Source organism: Excalfactoria chinensis, chromosome 19 (assembly GCF_039878825.1).
Source record: "Excalfactoria chinensis isolate bCotChi1 chromosome 19, bCotChi1.hap2, whole genome shotgun sequence".
Lineage (NCBI taxonomy): Eukaryota > Metazoa > Chordata > Aves > Galliformes > Phasianidae > Excalfactoria > Excalfactoria chinensis.
In genome coordinates, this window is record NC_092843.1 from 470,897 (window position 1) to 490,016 (window position 19,120).

At 62.2% G+C, this 19,120-nt stretch overlaps 3 protein-coding genes across 3 annotated transcripts; 2 read left to right on the forward strand and 1 right to left on the reverse strand.

Annotated features, from left to right (window-relative positions):
• The first annotated feature begins 1,162 nt into the window (after positions 1-1,162).
• LOC140260812 (claudin-4-like) lies at positions 1,163-7,163 on the forward strand. Its single transcript, XM_072353508.1, has 2 exons — positions 1,163-1,253; positions 6,444-7,163. Exon 2 carries the CDS (start codon positions 6,450-6,452, stop codon positions 7,092-7,094), a length of 645 nt encoding a protein of 214 aa, XP_072209609.1. The 5' UTR covers positions 1,163-1,253; positions 6,444-6,449; the 3' UTR covers positions 7,095-7,163.
• On the forward strand, positions 3,345-3,974 carry LOC140260813 (claudin-4-like). The gene has a single exon (XM_072353509.1). The coding sequence runs from the start codon at positions 3,345-3,347 to the stop codon at positions 3,972-3,974; it is 630 nt and encodes a 209-aa protein (XP_072209610.1).
• A 338-nt stretch (positions 7,164-7,501) lies between the features above and the next one.
• Positions 7,502-9,483, reverse strand: METTL27 (methyltransferase like 27). The gene is made up of 4 exons (XM_072353659.1): positions 9,245-9,483; positions 9,030-9,165; positions 8,866-8,958; positions 7,502-8,741 (listed from the first exon to the last, which is right to left on the reverse strand). The coding sequence occupies exons 1-4, from the start codon at positions 9,479-9,481 to the stop codon at positions 8,500-8,502; spliced, it is 708 nt and encodes a 235-aa protein (XP_072209760.1). The 5' UTR covers positions 9,482-9,483; the 3' UTR covers positions 7,502-8,499.
• Positions 9,484-19,120: the final 9,637 nt, after the last annotated feature.

The window sequence follows — 19,120 nt, forward strand, 5'->3', positions numbered from 1 at the left end:
GTGTTTACCCGAAACAGCCACGGGGGTGGCAGGCCTGCGAGGGTCCCGTGTGCCCCCCGGTGTAGCTGCCCCCCTCGCAGCTCGGAAGGGATGTGGAGCAACGCTCCCAGTGATGGGGACCAGAGAGGCCACACGATGACACGCGGATGGGTTTGCCACGTGAAGGTGCAGACCCGAGGGGTGTGTGAGCTTTGCCGTGCTGGTGGCCCTTCTCCATGAGGACAGCACCCGTGGGTGACCCCATCCCCATTCCCACCCCCACGCCCATCCCCGTCCCTGTTCCCATCCTCGTCCCCGTCTCCATCCCGGTCCCCATCCACACGTGCCGTTCGGGGTGCCGGCTGCCCCGGGGCTGGTGACGGCACGGCAGCACCAGCAGAAACCGCCCCGGGCACCGCGGGGCCGCGTCCCGCTCACGTGCGCGGTGCGGCGGGCGCGGGGTATGGGGTGGTATGGGGTGTTCCCCCGTGGTTGCGGTCGCGGCGGGGCCGGCGCCTGTTTCCCCCAGGGCAGCGGGGTGAGCGCCGCTCACTGCTTATATTTCAGGCGCGGGGCTGTCGAGCTGCCCCGGCCAGGGCACACAGACGTCCATTGTTGAAGCCCCTTTGGCGGCGGCGAGGAGCAGGTAAGGCGGCTCCGGCATCAATGGCAGCTCTGTCTGGCGGCGGGGCGGGGACTGCGCTGCGGGGCCTCGCAGGGGGATGGCGGTGCGCCCCGCATCGCGGCGTGCCCGGGGCGTCCGCACCCCGAAGGGCTCGGAGCGGGCCCGGCTTTGGCTGCGGTGCCAACCCCCGAGCTTCGCCCGCACGCGGACCCCTCACATCGCGTCCAACGTGTCACCTTCCCGGGATGTGGCTGCGGGCTCGCACGTCCCTTTGGTTTAGCAGCACCTTTGCCCGTTTGGAGCTGCTTTTTGCTCAGTAAGTGGATAGGGGGTTTGTTCTCTTGGTGACTCGAGGCTAAAGCTCCTGCTCCTGGCAGCAGTTCCTTTGCACAGCTCTTTTCACGGGCTCTTGGCTGAGTCTGGAAACCTTTGCTTTCAGGTAGAGAAAAACAACCTTAGTGTGCACATTTCAGCCGGTCAGGGGGGTTTATGTCAGGCACAAACTTTTCGGGAACATTGAGTCTCTGAGGACTGTGGGTAACTAATCCCCGTGTGCGCCGCGGGGAGAGGCTGCTCAGTGCTGCGCCGGCTCCAGCACAGCCCCTGCTCCAAACCCGGCTCCCTCTGCTCGCCCCGTTGGGACCTCAAGGTACACAGTGCGGCTGTTTGCTTGGAGAGAATGCGGGGTTGAGGGAGAGGGGGAAACGCTGTCAGTGTCTGATGTGGGGACACCTGCCAGCCCTGTCCCTGCAGGTGTCCTTGGTGCGGCACAAGGTCAGGTCTGGCACAGGTCATTCCGTGACCCTGTGGTGCTCAGCATCGTGGTGAGCAGTGACTGCCCAGGTCCCTGTCTGTGCCCAGAGGTGGGCTCAGCACCTGGCTGTGGGGCTGTGGCATGGCCCCGTTCCACTGTGATGAGGGCCTCGGGGTGGGGTGAGCCCCCCGTTTTGGTGTGGAGGGGATCCTGCTGTCCACAGCTGGGTGGAATCCTTCAGCTCCGTCTGTGGCAGTGCTGGGACACGGGCTGCCTGGGGGTCATGGGAAGGGCACGAAGGCTGTTTCTCCGTGGCAGGCACCGCCTGGAGGATGTGTCACATTTTGGCTTTAATTATGGTCATTGGCTGTCTGTCAAACGGCTGTGCCGGTACCTGCTGTGGCTCTGACATTGCCATGCAGTGCGTGGCCGTGCCTTGCTCCCACCTTGCTGTTTGTCCCCAGGCACGGCCCCGAGCCCGGCAGGGATACGGCCTACGCAGGGCTGGGCTTTTCCTATGGAGCTGTACACACGTGTGCACACGCCCGCTGCAACCCCAAATGACGCTGTGGTTGGCGCAGCCGGCTGCGAGCCCAAGCCACATCCAGCCTGGGGCAGGGTCAGCCCTGGTGCTGCCTCCCCATGGGGCTGCCCCAGGCAGGGGATGCTGTGGGGCAGATGGGTCCCTGCCGCCGCCCCGCTGATTACAGGGAGCCCTGAATGCACTTTGGCTCCACGGTGGGCACGCTGGTATGCCAGCAATGTGGGTGCTCCACGGGTGTGGATGGATGGATTGAGGGAGCACCCCAGCACAGCTTGGCAGATGGTGGCTGCCCCAGACAGCCAGCAGGGAGGGCTGCAGCGAGACTTGAGTGTCCCCATTGACTGGCCTGGCTGGATGCTGGTGTCCCTGGCCACAGTGCTGCTGGCATCCTAATGGCATGGACCACGCATGGACCATGGAGCCGCAGCCACCCCTGGGCCCATAGGCTGTGTGTTGGAGCAGGAGCCTCCTCTGTGCCCAGAGACAGCTGGTGTGCTCAGAGGCAGCTCCAGAGCCCATCACAGTGAACAATTAGCAATTAACTAGCAATTAATCATATTGGCAAGGTGCTGTCATGTTTCACCAGCAGGTCTGAGGATGCAGTGCCTGGTGGGGGCTGGCCCTTCTGACCCCACAGGGTTTCCCTGATACCTTATCCACCTGCGCCTGTGTGCTTGGAAACCGAGATAACCTCGGGCCCTGCTATCATTCCCAGAGATTAAGCCGGGGGGGGAAGTGGTGCAGTGTCTGCCCTTTTGCTCTGTCTGGCTTTGTGCTGCACTATGTGCATGCTGGGGGGCTTACTGAGGGAGATGTGCATGTGCGAGGGGCTGCTGGGCTGGGGGCTCCCCCTGCCCACTCTGAGCAGTGCTGTCTCTGTTCCGCGGCAGCTCCGACCAGTTTGTGAGGCTCAGTGGGGAGGTGCCTCCTGCCCGAGGCCGAATGGAGGGATGGGAAGCGCTCGTACAGTGCCAGGGAACAAACAAGAGGTGCTTGTGCCCTGCCGGCATGGAGCCCAGCACGGGGCTGGCATGGGCCCACGGAGGCAAGGGAAGGATATGGGGAGGAAACTGAGGTAGAGAAGCACGGAGGCATCCATGCAGGTCACGGAGGAGGTGCTGGGAGCGATGCCGGAGGAATTCCCATCCCGGATGCCACTGCTGCCCTTCATCACCCTGAGCTGGGCTCAATCGGGGCGTCTCGTGCCTGCGGGCAGCGTGTGGCCGTGCTGCTGCTCCTGGGTGGCCTCATCCCGGCCCCCTGCGCGGCCGTGGGAGCAGCGCTGGGCTGTGATGGCCGTGGGGAGAAACGCAACGGAGGAATCCTGGGAAACTGGTTCTACCCCTCCGTCCGGTGCCGGCGGGACGGCGGAGCTCCTCCCTCAGCGAGGGCATATAACGCCCGGCATGGTCCGGGCGGGCGGCACTGCGTGGCGGGGAGCGATGGCCTCCATGGGGCTGCAGGTGCTGGGCATCGCCCTGTCCGTCATCGGGTGGCTGGCGTCCGTCCTCTGCTGCGCGCTGCCCATGTGGCGCGAGACCGCCTTCGTGGGCAACAACATCGTGGTGGCGCAGATCATCTGGGAAGGGCTGTGGATGAACTGCGTGGTGCAGAGCACGGGGCAGATGCAGTGCCGGGTGTACGACTCCATGCTGGCCCTGCCGCAGGACCTGCAGGCCGCCCGCGCGCTGCTGGTGGTGGCCATCGTGCTGGCCGTGCTGGGCACGCTGCTCGCCATCGCCGGCGGCAAGTGCACCACCTGCGTGGAGGACGAGACGGCCAAAGCCAAGGTGATGATCCTCTCCGGCATCACCTTCATCGTCGCCGGCGTCCTCGTCCTCATCCCCATCTGCTGGTCGGCCAACGCCATCATTCGGGACTTCTACGACCCGCTGGTGGCCGACTCCCAGAAGAGGGAGCTGGGCTCGTCGCTCTACGTGGGCTGGGCGGCCTCCGCGCTGCTGCTGCTGGGGGGGGCCATGCTGTGCTGCACCTGCCCGTCGCGCGGCGAGAAGCCCTACTCCGCCAAGTACAGCGCGGCGCGCTCGCTGCCGGCCAGCAACTACGTGTAGGGCCGGGGATGCCCCGCGGGGAGCGGCTCTGGGGCCGGGGCGCTGCGGAGGGGATGGAGCGAGGGGGGGGGGGCGGACAGAGCCGCCTTTGTTCACCGGGATTGGAGCTGGTTCTTTAATCCTGCTGGGATGGGAACAGCGCGCTGCCGTCCTGGCTGCCTGCCCGACAGCTCGGGGGGCACCAGCGGCGTCTCCTCACTGCGGCTGGGGATGCTGTGCCGGGACTCTGGATGCGCCGGGCGCTGTCCCACCGGTGCCACGCGGCTCCGTGCGGCTCCGACTCGCCCAAACGCCGCCGCGGAGGATGGGGGGAGTCCCCGGGGATGTCCCTCGAGTCTGTCCCACATGGGCAGGGGATGCCGTGGCTCCGTGACACGCAGTGCAATCCCGAGGGACGTTTGGTGCTCTCCCCCCTCCGTGCCCCCAGCTCTTACTTTGACCTACTTTCGGCGATCTCGCCTAGCTGTACGCACTTGGATTTCTCTCGGCAGTTCGCCGGGGCGCGGGTATCATTATCCTGGGAGTGGGAAGGCAGCGGCTGGGCTGGGAGAACCGGTCGGGGAGGCGGCACCGGGCTCTGCGCTGCGCTTCTTCCATCTGTGGGGCAGGAGCAGCTGGGGGCTCGTGGTACCCTCGGTGTGGCAGCACTCGACCCCACGCCGCAGCCATCCCCCATTAAATGACAGTGCCGCACCCGTGTGCTCCGTTGTCTTTATCTGCTGGCCTCGGTGATGCGGTGACCTGTGGGTTCCATGCTGTGTGTGGGAACACCAACCTGAAACATCCCGAATCTGGAGGGGCAGCCCCAGCCTCCCACCCCCTGCTCCTCACCCCCGGCCCTACAACAGCCGTGCTCCCCTCCTGGGCCACCTGGGGAGGTGACAGCGGACAGCTCGGCAGTGAGATGCCTTTACAGCACTGAGGCCACCCCACGCTATCACAGAGCCCCGGGCACTGGGGCCATCGCCCCACGCTGCTCCTGTCTGACCGGCTGTACCGAGCAGGAAGGAGAGGCGGGCGCCGGCGGGACGCGGGGTGATGGGATGGGTTGGGATGCCCCAGGGCTGCTTGGAAGCACCTCGGGGCTGGTGTGGGTGACAGCAGCGCTTTGCCTATCTGCCTTCTGGCCTTGGAACCGTACCAGTGCACATCCGGTGTGTGGCCAGCCCGGGAATGTCCTTCGTGGGCACCTTGTGGCACGCAGGGACAGCACACCGTGCCCAGTCTGGGGCAGAGGACCTGGACCGTGTGGCTCTGGTGCTCAATTGGGACTTCAAGGGCTCCCAGCTCCAGTGCTTTGCTGGGATGGGGATGGAAGTGGGCAGCCCAAATGCGTTGGGAATGGTGGCAGATGGTCCGCAGCAGGAGACTGATGCTCTGGCTCTGTGCTGGGATCCACTTTGTCACTGACTGTCCCCAGTGAGGACACCCTGACCACATCCTTATGGCTATGTGGCACCAAGGGTGGCTGTCCACCATCCCAGCCTTGTCCCCTTTCTTCTCCTGGGGGGACATTGTTATTGGCCCTAACACTGAGCACAGTGCAATGCCAATGTGTGAGAGGTACAGGGATGGAGCGGGAGCACAGCTGGGCAGGAGAGGCCACAGAAACCGAAACTGGGAGCAGGAAAACCATGGTGAAACCTGGAACAGCTGCAGGGTGTGCCAAGTACAGCCGATACCCACTGCCACACCAGGGCCATAAAAACTCAGCTGCTCCCAGTTGTCAAGTGTGAGTCCTGGCCCCTCATAGGTTGCCATGGGGTCTGCTCTTCATGGGGCTGAGCGTTGACTTGGGATGAGCCTGCAGTCACGGCGTGGTGCTGCAGTTGGTTCCCTGGAGTTCCCCATCCCAGAGCAGCACCCTACGTCTGTGTTGGTCCTGTCTGTAGTGCCCTGGGAGGGCCGGACCAGCCTTGGTTTGTCAAACACGCTCCCGGTGCTGCTTCTCTAAAGGATGAGGAGTCGGTATCGCTGAAAGTGCTGAGCCCTGCAGCTGGTATTGCAGGCAGACCTGGGCTCGTGCCCATTCCCAGCGTCCCAGACAGGAAACCCAAAGGGTCCAAAGAGCAGCACAGCCACCAAGGGCAGAGTGCAGCCTGGGGCAGCCGGGAGGAGTGCCCTGTGCTGCTGGGACACCGTGGCTGAAAGCGTGATTCGCTGGGGCTCCTGCAGCTCAGCCTCCTCTCGACGTGGGAGCTCAGTGCAGGACAGGTCCCCACACAGCCCTGCAGCAGCACTCAGTTCAGAGCACCATGTCCCCACGGTGCCCTGCAGAATGCTTCATGCAGGATGTGTCCCCGTGTCCCCACAGTGCCCTGCAGCAATGCCCCATGCATGACACATCCCCCTGCATCCTGCAGCCATTCCCTTCTGGATGGCCGTGGGATGTCTCCACGCAGAGGCACAGGTGCTGCGAGCAGCTCGGTGCCCACGTGTGTGACGTGATGGCTGTGCCTGTCCCCGCAGGTGCTGATGGCGACGATGTCGATGCAGCTGGGCGGGCTGGTGCTGGCCGTGCTGGGCTGGCTGGGCTCCATCCTCACCTGCGCGCTGCCCATGTGGAAGGTGACGGCCTTCATCGGTTACAACATCGTGGTGGCCCAGGTCTTCTGGGAAGGGCTGTGGATGAACTGCGTCTACGAGAGCACGGGGCAGATGCAGTGCAAGGCGTACGACTCCCTGCTGGACCTCACCTCCGACCTGCAGGCCGCCCGCGCTCTGGTGGTCACCTCCATCATCGTGGCCTTCCTCGGCCTCCTCACCGCCATCTCGGGGGCCGACTGCACGCGCTGGATGGAGGACAAGAGCTCCAAGGGCCGCGTGTCCATCGTGGCGGGGGCCATCTTCGTGCTGGCCGGCATCGTGCTGCTCATCCCCGTCTCCTGGTCTGCCAACAGCATCGTCACCAACTTCTACAACCCCATGGTGCCCGAGGCCCTCAAGAGAGAGCTGGGGGCTGCCCTATATATTGGGTGGGCCTCCAGTGCCCTGCAGCTGCTGGGTGGGGGTATCCTGTGCTGCTCAGGGCCGCCTGTGGAACAGGACCACTACCCCAGGTCATACCGTGCGGTGAAGGGCTGTGGCCCCATGGGCTACCCCATGAAGGACTACGTGTGAGCTGCCCCAGCTGGGCATCGGCCCATGGGCACACCATCACAGTCCCTATCCCCCCGACGTCCCACATCCCCTGCCTGCACACCGTGTCCCCATGCCAGTTGTGTCCCCCCCCTGCTTTGTCCTTCCCACAGGCTGGTGACAGTGTGTGGCCCCATCCTGCTGCCCTCCTGGGGCACTGCTGCTGCTCCCAGCTCTATAAAGGTCTTGGTGCCACTAAGGCTGCCCGGGCTCGTTTTGAAGCTGTGTTGTTACACTTCCAATGTCTCCCACACCCCTGTGTTGCTGTGCCATCACCCACCATGTCCCTGTGCCACCTCACCACCCCACAGGACAGCTCTGCAAACAGGAACCACACACTTCAATCACACAGTGAACATGGGGTTTATTCATTAGCCAAGCACGGGGCAGGGACAGCCAAGGCGCCTGGCCACTTAGCTCGGGGGCAGTGCTGGGGACAAAGGGACAGTGCCTGTGGCACAGAGGGGAGGTGGGGGCTGGCACCACAGCACCAGGACATGGGGACACGATGCACACCAGAGCCAGGGGGATGACGTGTGCTGCAGACAAAATGCATTCGGCACATCCAGCCTGGGGTGCTTGGATGCCCCAAAGCTGTGGGCTCAGCTCCTGCAGTGGTGGCACCGAGGTGGGCACGAAGCGCTGTGTGCCCCGACAGCTGCAGAGCCATTGCTCCAAGGGGGCTGAGCTGCAGTGAGGAAGGAAATCACATGGATGCTCCTCACATCCATGGGAACGCAACAAGCAGCTGCAGGTTCTGGGAAGGAAAACAAAAAGATTCCAGTGGGAGATTTGGGTAAAAAACTTCCCAAGGAAGCAGCGGAGGAGGAAAAGCTGGAGGCAGCATAGAGGGGTGCGGGGAACAGGATGGGCAGGAGATGCCGGGTGGCTCCAGGGTGGGGAACAGCCACCCTGAAGCCTCTTCCAGGTTCATTTCCCACCCAGCCCATTAGTTACAAAGCCATAGGAAAATGAGGGCTTAAGCAGGAGGGATGAAAGGCTGACGGTGCTTGGAAACTTCCCTGGGCGGGCGTCGTGCTGTCACACTGCTCCTGGCGTGGTCAGTGTCTGTCACCTCGGTGTGCAGGGCATGGGGGGGGACCACTGCAGGACGGGGCCATGGGATCCCCCCCACGTGTGGAGCTGGGGTCTGGAACAGGGTGATGGGGCAGGATCCGGGCGGTGACCGTGACCGTGAAGGAGGTGGGCACTGCGAGGACACAGGGCTGGCTCTGCGGTGGTGTCACAGCGGGGACGGGAACTGAGGTGCTGGGAAGGAGCCCTGGTGGTTGAACCTGGTGCCAGGAGGGGGTGGGATGGCCATCGGAGGGGGACACTCGCGGGGTGGCCCAGCAGCAGGCACTGCGCTGAACCCCTTCCGAGCGTCTCAGCCCTCCTCGGGGGGCGGGACGGGGCACTTGCGGTAGATGTAGATCACGCCAGAGATGTAACCGCTGCCCGGGACGTTCTCCTCCTCCTCGGAGGTGGCCCGTTCCCAGCGCGGCACCTCTTGCTCCAGCACACGCTGCCACGCTCCCTTCTGCTCCAGGTGCCGCAGCGCGGCCTCCAGCTCAGCCCGGTACCGCCGGTTCGAGGTGTTGCAGCGGGTGGTCAGGCACAGGAAGCCCCCTGCAGACAGCGGGTGGGTGAGCCGCCTGCAGCGCCGCGTCACCCCGGGATGCCGCCGTCCCGCTCCGAGCCGGGGCTGAGCCCTTTCCCGTGGCCGGAGCTCACCGCGGGGCCGCCGCCTCACCTGCCCTGGTGACGCGCAGCAGCTCCGGCAGCGCCGAGCTCGGCACCTGCCCCTCGCCCAGCGCCCCCACCAGCGTCACGGCGTCGTAGTGCTCTGCGGGGCGCGCACGTCACCCACCCGCGGGTCGCACCCGGCGCGGCTCCGCTCCCGGTACCGGCCGTTACCTGCGGGCGCGGGCAGCGGCTCCCGGCCCAGCACGCAGCGCTGCAGCTGCAGGTACAGCCCGGAGCCCCGCGCCAGCTCCAACATCCCGGCGCTGCCGTCCACGCCGTGCAGGCGGCGGAACCCGCGACGGTGCAGCTGCGGGACGGGCGGCAGGACGGGAGGATGGCCGGGCCGCTCGGCTCCCCCCGCCCCGCTCTCCCCGCTCGTTCCGTACCTCCCGCGCTACCAGCCCGGTGCCGCACGCCACGTCCAGCACCAGCGCCTCGGCGGGCGGCGAGGGGAAGGCGAAGGCGAGCGATGCGGCGGCCAGGTACGGCGCGCGGTACTCCAGCGCGGCCACATCCCGCTCGTAGCGCCCGGCCCAGCCGTCGTAGCGCCGCAGCAGCTCGGCCAGCCCCGCACCGCCGTGCACCGCCGCCACGCGCTCCCGCACTCCCGCCGCCAGCTGCATCGCGCCCCGCCTCTCGCCCCGCCCCGCCCCGCTCCATTGGCTCAGAGCTCCGCCCCGGGCCCGCCTTCCGCCGTCCCATTGGTTCGCCGCGGGGCGGAGGGCACGCCCCCGGATCCTCATTGGCTGTCGGCTCCCGGCCGCGGGGGCAGAGCCGCGTGGGGACGGACCGTGCGTGGAGCTGCTGGGTCGGTCCGTGGAGCTGCTGTGGGTCGGTCCGCTCCTGTCGCACCGCACGGGCCGCTCCTGCACCGCCGGCTCCGTCCCTCCGCTGTCCGTATCTCCTCCCAGCTGCACGCGGCCGCCTTGCTCTGCTGGTGCCAGGACGTGTCCCGTCCCGCGCTGCTACGGGTGACTCCGTGGTGCTGAGAGCCGCCCGGCCCCGGACACGTTCTGCATCTCCCGACACGCACATCCTGGCTGCCCACGGGAGCTTGTGGTCACACGGCTCCAGAGGAGCGTGAGCTCTGAGGACAGGAGCCCGGGGAGCTGTGAGCGATCAGAGCCATTGGGGTTGGAAAAGACCCCGGTGCCACATCCCCACGGACCCACCCTGACCCCAGGAGCAGCTTCATGCCGTCACCTCTCATCCTACCGCTGTCACCTGGGAGCGGAGGCCGACCCCCATCACCACCACCACCTCTCAGGCAGCTGTAGGGAGCTGTGAGGTCTCCCCTGAGCCTCCTCTGCTCCACACTGACCCATCCCAGCTCCCTCATCCGCTCCCCATCAGACGTGTGCTCCAGAGCCCTCACAGCTCCGCTCCTTTCCTGGACGCGCTCCAGGTCTCTCCGGTACAGAGGGGCACAGCGCAGAGCCGCGGGGCACGGCCCACCCCCTCCCGTCTCCCGTTCCCCCCCCCCCCCTCAGGGTGGGCGCGGGCAGTGCAGAGCGGGGGCCTCGAGAGGGAGCCCTCCGCCCGCGCTCAGCCCCGCGCCGGGCACTGCCCGCCTGGCCGAGCCGTGGGGCTGCGGGCTGCAGCTCCTCACGTTGCCCCTGAGGTGGCCTCAAAGTGACAGCGGGGACATGCGGGGCTCGGGGCAAGGCTGGGACACAGGGCTGGTGATCGTTGGCACTTCGTCCCCTCTCTGCTCACGGGTCCCGTCCCGCACCCCGGGCAGTTGGCCGTGCTGCTTTGGAGCCGCTTTCCCGCACCGAAATCATCCCCCCCCGGTCCCGACGGCGTGGATCCGCTCTGCAATTTGCCGGCACTTCGCTAAACATCGCGTTCCCGGGGCCGGCGCTCACCGAGTGCTGTGCACAGCTGTACAAACAGCTCCTGCTCCCCGCGGCACCGCAGCTCTGGGCTGGCTTTGGCCCAAACCCGGCTAACCAAACTGGCACCAAGGACCCGGGGATGCAGTCCCTGACATGGAGGGAGATGTGCCCCAGTGCTTTTGTGGGGACCCGACAGGTCTGGGTGGTTTGAGAGTGTTCTCCAAGGCTATGCAGGTGGGCGAGGGGTGGGAGGCTGTGGGAACAGGGAGCATCATTGCTCGTGCACCTCTGCACACATTGTCTGAGCTTGTACTTCTCTGATCCCAAATATCCCATATAAACCCCATGGCCTGGTCACCCCACCTGGTGCTTGGATGTATTTCAGCCCTGGGATGGAAGTGACTCCTGGGGCTGGACGAGGGGACAGATGCTCCCGGTGCCAGCTGGGGACTTGGTCCCCTCAAACTTCAGCCCCTCACACAGTGGTGCTGCTGCCGGCTGGGATGGCTGTGCGCGTGCGTGCCTGTGCAGTGCACTGCTTTCATTTCCCAGCATCCAAACGTGGCTGGAGTCCATCAGCCCACGGACCGTCCCATCCTTCCCCAAAGCCCAACCCACCGGTGTCTGAGGACAAGTGGATTTTGCCCCCTCACGCACACCCCTCAGCACCACGAGCCGCCCTGAAGGCTGGGCTCCTGCCCGACTTCTCAGTTCATAAATCTGAGCACGGCTGTGATTGATCGGGGCCAGGGCTGCTGTCACTGAACCATCTGCACCGGCCCCTGACACCGCGTGGCTCACAACCAGGTAGCAAGGAGAGGCTGAGATATAAATCAGCGTCACGGCACGGAGCTGGCCGGAGATCAGACCTGCAGTGCAGACGAGAGGGCTGAGGAGCAGCTCACAGCTGATTCACAGCTGCTGGCACGGCTGGCACAGTCCTCCACCTGTGAGCCACGTTGCCACGCTGCTGCAACCCCTGGGGACACCACATGTGGCCGAGCCCTGCCCACGGTGTCTCAGCAGGGCTTCAGAGTTTGATTACTCCCATATCAGCTGGTACACAGCACTTGTGTCATCTGCATCCCACCCTGAAGCGTGGTGCTCCCACTCCCCTGCGCCCCTGGAGCACACAATCCCAAGTCACTGCATCGTGGGGACGTGGTTGCTCCCACCCTGGTAACATTCCCACTTCTGACCCTGCCCTTCACACCAGCATCTCTGTTCACCAGCACCTTTCTGCAGCTCTCTGCTGCCCAGCTCACCCCCTTCCCCACCAAGGAGCAGCCCCACGTCCCCACCCACCCCACTGCCATCCCCTCCTCTTGTCCCCACCTTCACCCGCTCCCCCTCCTCTCCCAGGTGCCACCTCTCCTTGTGACGGGGCACTTTCCTCCCCATCCACATGCCGTGCCCCTGGGATCCGCTCCCTGTGCCAGCTCAGCTCTGTGCCCACACCCAGCTCTGCGCCCGGCTGCTCCCACACCCGCAGTGCCACCGCTCAGCACCTCATCCCGGTGACTCAGTGTCACCCTCGGGATCACAGCCTCATGACTTGGCATCGATCCCCAGGGCACACCCTGGTGACCCCGGGGAGGTGCCCGATCGCACCCTGAGACTGTGACTCGCTGCTGACATTCCTGCCACGTGGTGTAAATCACAGCGCGTGGCTGCAGGGTCAGGGCAGAGCGCGGCCCCACATCCCTGCAAACAGCCTGACCCCACGGGGCACAGCCCAGCGCCCTCACCTTGGCTTTGTGGGACCCCCGGGCCAAGTTCCCTGTGCCCCGGGGAATGGAGGCTGCCTTGCTGTGGTCTGGCTCGGTAATAATGTGCAAACTTTCACTGCAGCGGAAATTAGGAGTGGATTACTGACCGCAATCACACAGCGGAATGACTCAGTGCTGCTGAGGTTGGCCCCAGGCAGGCTGCAGGCTCTGGGCTGTGGGGGTCCTCGGTAATCTGAAAGCATTTAAGGGTGCGTGGTGATACCAAGCCCACCTCACTGTGCCTAGACCAGGACCTGAGCATGTTTTGGTATCTGGATCTCAGGCAGCAGCACTGAACAGTATGGATATCCAGAGGGAGGTGAGGCTGCTACACCCTCTTCCCCTCACCCTTAATTCATCCTCAGGCCCATATTGATCTCCCGCAGGGGCCTCTGTGCCCTCAGCTCTGCCCTGAACCAGGCGGCTCCATCTGCAGGGGGTGGAGGAACCCTTGGCAGCCTCACTGCCCAAATGGGGTTTGTGAGCTTACCCAGGGGGGAGGAGCTGAATGCACAACAGCTCCAGGCGTTGGTTTTGCCCTGGTTGAGCTGGACCTGAGCTGAGTGTGAAACCCAATCTGCAGACATGGAGCAGGGAGTGTGTGCACAGCAGGTGGGCAGGGGTGGTGATGAAGGTTTGGGTCATGGTGACCGTAGATGAGAGCACATCCCATTGTGCTTCAAGCGGCATCAACCTTGCACTCCTGGCTGGTGACGTTTGCCCTCCCTTTGCCGGAGGATTTCAGTTGAGTTGGGTTTTGCTGGACGATTGCATCTTTGGGTTTCCTGGCCCGAGTCGCTCATCTGAACGCTCTCCAGCCCGTGCTGATCCAAATGACCTGGTTAGGCCCTGTGGTGGTGGATCTATCCTAACTCACAGTTGCAGCTGGAAGAGGATGTGCAATTAACATCTGGGAAAGGGAGGGAGGGAGAGCAGCAGAGAGGACTATGGACTGAGAACGGCTGTGTAGTATTGACTTCCAGGAAGCACGTGCAGGGGAGGATCCTGCAGGGCAGCTGCCTCATAGGAACAACTCAAGGCACTAAGTTCAGAGAAGGCTTGGAATCTGGCGGCACCGAAATCTCTGCAGTTATCTCAGGAACAAGGAGGGGCCCAGACAGAGGAAACAACCTGAGATCATCAGATCTGGGGTAGCACCAGCACAGGGTTGGATACAAAGTCATCTGGAGGAGGTGGCTGCTGGGGGTCTGCAGGGAGGGTGGAGGTGATCCTGCAAGGTGTTCCTGCAGGGTGTTCCTGCAGTGGGCTCAGCCGCTCTGCGGTGGCTGTGCTGTTTCTCTCCTATTTTTGCTGTAAGTCTTGCCCAGGAGTGCAGCTGATACCCCTCAGCAGCACAGATGTGTTGGCTTTAGGGGCCGAAGGTACATAAAGGTGAGGGATGCTGGAGGAGCAGGCTGAGCCTGGGCAGTTTGTGTCTTGGGGCGCTTCAAGCGTTGGCTGAAGGAATCACATCGTGGATTATCCCTGAGAACAACAAACTCGGAGCTCACGTGAGTTCAAAGGGTGGGTTCAGCTCGAGTTCACCACAGCAAAATCCAGGGTGGATTATCACGTAAAAGGGCTCAGCCTGGGCTCAGAGGGTCCATGAGCTGCAAGCTGCTGTAAGCCGGGAAAGTATTTGAGGATGTGCCACTCTGTGTGGGCCACGCTTGTCTGCTCCTTTGCAGGTGGCTGCTACTCAGCTCTGCAGGGGCAACGTGCAGGGATGGGCCCCCACCCAGGGCACAAAGACAGCACCCCATCCCCACAGCAGGGATGCGTTCTGGGCTGTTCTGCAGCACTGACCAGCAGGAAGCAGAGCCACATGGTGCTTCTGCAGCCTGCGTGCAGGTGGGGCTCCCAGAGAGAATTCCTGTTTGCTTCGCCCTCATGTGCAGCCCATGATTTCATCTGCAGGCACATGTAATCCTTGTTCACATAATCCTATGTTCACATCATCCAAAGTCCCAGGATTCCAACCCTGCTGGAAATTGAAGGAGAACATGCATCATCTCTAGGTACTCAAGAGGACAACAGACATCAATAAGAGCCAGCAGTGTGTTCTGGTGGCCATGAAGGCCAGCAGTGTCCTGGGGTGCACTGCATACAGGGAGGAGATCTTCCCCTCTGCTCTGGGTCCAGTTCTGGGCTCCTCGCTTCAAGGCAGATGGGAAACTGCTGCAGAGAGCCCAGCGGAGGGCCACAGAAATGACCAGGGCCTGGAGCATCTCCCTTATGAGAAAAGGCTGAGAGCCTGAGGCTGTTCACATGGAGAAGAGAAGGCTGAGGGGGAGAATCTGATCAGTACTTACCAGTATCAAAAGGGTGGGGGGCAGGGGGATGGTGCCAGGCTCCTCTCAGTGGAACCCAGCAACAGGACAAGGGGCTGTAATTCACTGCTGGTGCGTGGAGCTTACAGCTTTGTCTCCGTCCCATCCTTGCATGTTAGCTGTGTGTGTCCCTAAGGTGCTGGCCAGACTTGGGGTTCTCCTTGTGACCTGCTGCCCCACCACGCACACAGCCCCGGATGCTTGCAGGCTGTGTGCAGCACAGATGCTTTGGGTGATGCCAGATCTTCTATGTTTCTTGGCCTCCAGCTCCTCGGCCATCTCGCCAGGTATGTAACTATCCCAGCTATTTCCTGCTGTACTGAAAAAATAAATAAATAAATCCAACCCTTCCCCCTGTTTGACATAAATACACAGCGTGGCTGCCCAGCCCCCTGGCCGGACAAGCAGCATTGCAGACGGATTGCGTCCTCCAGCAGCACAGCCAGCACCCCGTGCCCTGCTTGTTCCCTTTGGCAAGGGGAGCAGAGGGGTCTGCCATGGCCGTGGCCCCAGCCCAGCTCCCGTCACAGCTGCAGTGATTTATGGCCTGCTTCCCTCCTCCTGACGAGCACATCCTGGGAGTGGGTGCTGCTGCTCCAAGCTGGATGGGAAAGGGGAGTGCATGGTGCCCCTGAGCTGCTCTGTCCCCATGTAAGCCCCAGTCTGGGGCAGCCCACCAGGCTTGGGAATGGGGGACATCCCTCCTCAGTGTGTTTTACCAGTGTATATTTTCTATCCCATGATGAGAGTGCCTGGGATTCAATGTTGAGGCCCCAGATTTGCAGCCCCTTGCTGATCTGTTCCTAGAATGGTGTGATGGGAGCAGCCCAGCCTCATCTGCTTAATAAACAGATAATGTTTATGAAGGCAACTCAATGAAAACCCCCATGGTTTGTGGGGATCTGACACCACCAGGACAGGGGGACAGGCTATGCACAATGCATTGTGCTCAGAACCTTGCTCTACAGTGTGAGTGCAATGCCAGCGGGCATGGAGCTGCAGCCCTGGATGCTGGTGATGTGCAGCAAAAGGCAACACAGCACAGCATTGCCGTGCTCCTCCTGGAGCAGTCAGTGAGTGGATTTGCTGTCCCAGGGTTTACTCCTGACTGCTCTTTGCTCCTGCCTGGGCAGTCCTTGCTTTTGCAGTACGGAGTGCAGCCTTGACCAGGCCATCACCTCCGGTCACCTCTGTGGTCAAGCTGCAAAGCACCAGGGACTCGTCCCAAGCTCCACGACTGCAGGTGATGGATAAAATCACACCACATCCAGACAAAGGAGGTGCTGGGCACCATTTGCAGCCCTCCTGGGAAAGCCATCCTGCCCAGCTCTGCGCTCTGCCCGGCCCCACGTCGCCATGCCCACAGCTCCAAGGGAGCGATGCCTGCAGCTCTGTGTGTGTGTGGTAGGTCTCTGGTTATTTTGTCTGCTCTTTCCCGCCGAGTGCGAGCAACTTGTGGTCTGAATTCCAGTTTCACTGTAATTGTTCTGTTATCTCCCCGCCAGGGTCTGGTTTCACTCATGCTTTGAGTTGCTGTCTGAAATGAATGGATTTCTCCCCTATTAAGAGCTGTTCCTCCCGCTGCCTGTGTCTGCCCTTTTCCACTTCCACTGCTGCTCTCGCTGCCCTCCCCTCGGCCCTGAGCCCACTCACACCAAGTCTCTGCAGCGTGAGCCCTGATGCACACGGAGCAAAGGCTGCTGGAAAGGACTTGGAAGTATCTGAAAAGATCTGCAGACACGGAGTGATGGAGCAGGGCTGGCTGGGGCGATGGAGCAGAGCTTCAGAGATGGGGAGCAGAAAGGAAGGCACCAAAGGCAATGGGCACTGGCTGACAAACAGGAAATTCTCATCAGATTTTTTCTTAGTGGCCTTTTTTTCCCTGTGAGGAAAGTTCAAACACCAGAACAAGGACCCAGGGAGGTGGCAGACATTCACTCTTGGAGATATTCAGGGCTGGGCTGGACATGACCCCAGGGTGATCCTATGGAACCTGCTCTGCTGGGGCTGGACCTGATGCCTCCCCAGGCTCCCTTCAACCTCAGTAACGCACCTGGTGGCACACAGGGATGTGCCCCAGCGAGGTGACCATGAAGCACGCTGACCATCACTCCCATGGGGCTGATGGCATGAAGACATTGCCATGCCAGGGCTGCCAGACAAAGGGTAAACGTTAATGGAGGTTTCAAGGAGAAGGGATGATCCCGCTGCCCACCTTGGTACAAAGTCACCTCTCCTTAGTGCCCTCTCCAGCTTTTGGGCCACTTTCCAAAGCGTGGCTTCCTTGATATTCCTCACGGACCATCCCTGTGCTCCTGGTGCCGATGGCATTGCTTCAGCGCTCCACTTTGCAGCAACTTCTGCACCCAGCATCCCCGTACCCCACTCCTAGGGGTGACTGTCTGAGTCAGACACGGCTCTGCATCCTGTGCTGCTCCGTGTGCTGGGCCAGAGCCGGTGTGACATTGCTCAGGACACTGGGATGCGTGTGGGTGCTAATCTACGGGGCCATCACGCCAGGCATGGAACCAAGATCCCACTCTAATTGGCCTCGTCCAGTAATTCTTCCTGACAAAACAATTAAGTTTCTCAGGCAAGAGATGCTCTTTGCAAACAGGCCATGCCAGATGCTTTTGCTTTTTTTATCTGTGGTATTTCAGGATCTTTCCCTAATACTCACTCATTATTTTATGAGGCACAGACCAGTCCTGCCTGCCCTTTTGAAGCTGAGTATCACACTCATGTTCATTTGTTGTCCCAGGGCTTCCCTAGCTCTACGCGAGGGCTTTTTTTTTATTTTTTCCCCTAATTATTTGAAATAAACATTCTTGATTTGCAAAGGGCCGGGCCCTGCGAGACAGGGCAGGGAGTGGGACCGGCTCCAGCCCTCCAGGCTGCTGAGGCTGCGTGCACTGCAGCAGGACTGAGGTCAAAGCTGCAAAGTCTTGCACAATGGGCCCCGGCCAGCAGAGCCCGTCTCCCCTGGGGGGTGGCAATGCGTGGAAAACGTGAGCTGGGGAGGTTGGAATGGTTGTGCTTGGGCTGGTGCTGCTGGAAGTCCCTGTGCTCGCTGCCATTGCTCTCTGTACCAAAGTTTGTTGGCGTGCATCTCCCTGCCTTTGAATTTCAGTGTTTTTTCCACCCTCTGGGGCAGCTTGCCCTCGGTTTTCCCAGCCCCGTGTGCTTGTGCAGGCCTGGGGGTGCAGCCATGGCACCCTGGGGGCTGGCACCCTGAGAAGGGATGCAGAGGTTGGCATCTGTTGGGAGGTGAGGCAGAACACGAGGATGGGATGTGCTGAGTTGTGGGGGGTCTGTGCTGGTGTGCAGGTCACTGTGGGGTCTGCTGGCATCAGGGCTGGCTGTGCCCTGTGTGCCTTGTGGTGTCTCTGATGTCCTGCCTGCTGACTCCACCACTGCTGTCTGCTTGTTGTGCAGGATCTGTTGGGGTGGGTGCTGCTGGAGCGGAGCAGGTGATGTGTTATTTATCTTACTTGGGCATCACAGGTATCCTAAAATGGGGGTCTGAAGAGGATCTTGAGGAAGGGCACAGCCTCCTATTGATGTGCCATTGGAGCACTCTGCTATAGCAGCCCTGAGCCAGGTGCCAGCTCTTTTGTGCCAGCAGCACTGGGGCTGGCAGTGGTGGCAGTGCTCCCCAATGCTCTGAGTATCTCTCTCATTCCCGTCTCCTGGTCCCCCATCTCTTTTGCGTGCTGGGATGGAGCATCCAAACCCACCCCTCACACATGAGCAACAGAGCAGGTAAGTGGCCCCATTTTCTACACAGGGATCCGCTCCCCTGTTGGCTCTGTCCCACAAGGCCACACCTACGGCAGGTGCTCCCATGGCTCAGGGTGACCTTTCCCAGCAGGTTCCAGCTCAGCCACTCTATAAATCTCCCTCCCTTTGTGCTGCAGACTGTGGGGAGGCAGCCTGGGCTGAGGGTGGGAACGTCCAGCTGCGGCCGCGCTCTCCACGGAGGAGCTGTGTGTGGGGATGCCAGCATTTCCAAAGTGCAAGACAATTGTGCTTTATTTCCTCGCTGCATAGGAAAAATAATAAACATTCCTGGGGTTTGTTTTCAGGCTGCTTTGTGGAATAAATCTCAGACTGTTGTTGTCTCTCTGGGCTCTCCGGTCCCACAGAACTGTGTGTTCTCTCTTCATGAGTCACCACTGACGCTCCGAAACGCGGCGCAATGGCCCCGTGCTGCTCTGGCTGGATGTGCTGCAGATGCTGGGGCAGGGCTGCTCTGCTCCCATGGAGGTCAGTGAGCCCCCGGCACTCCTGCCTGCACCTCTCTGACTGATCCCCTGGGCCTGGTG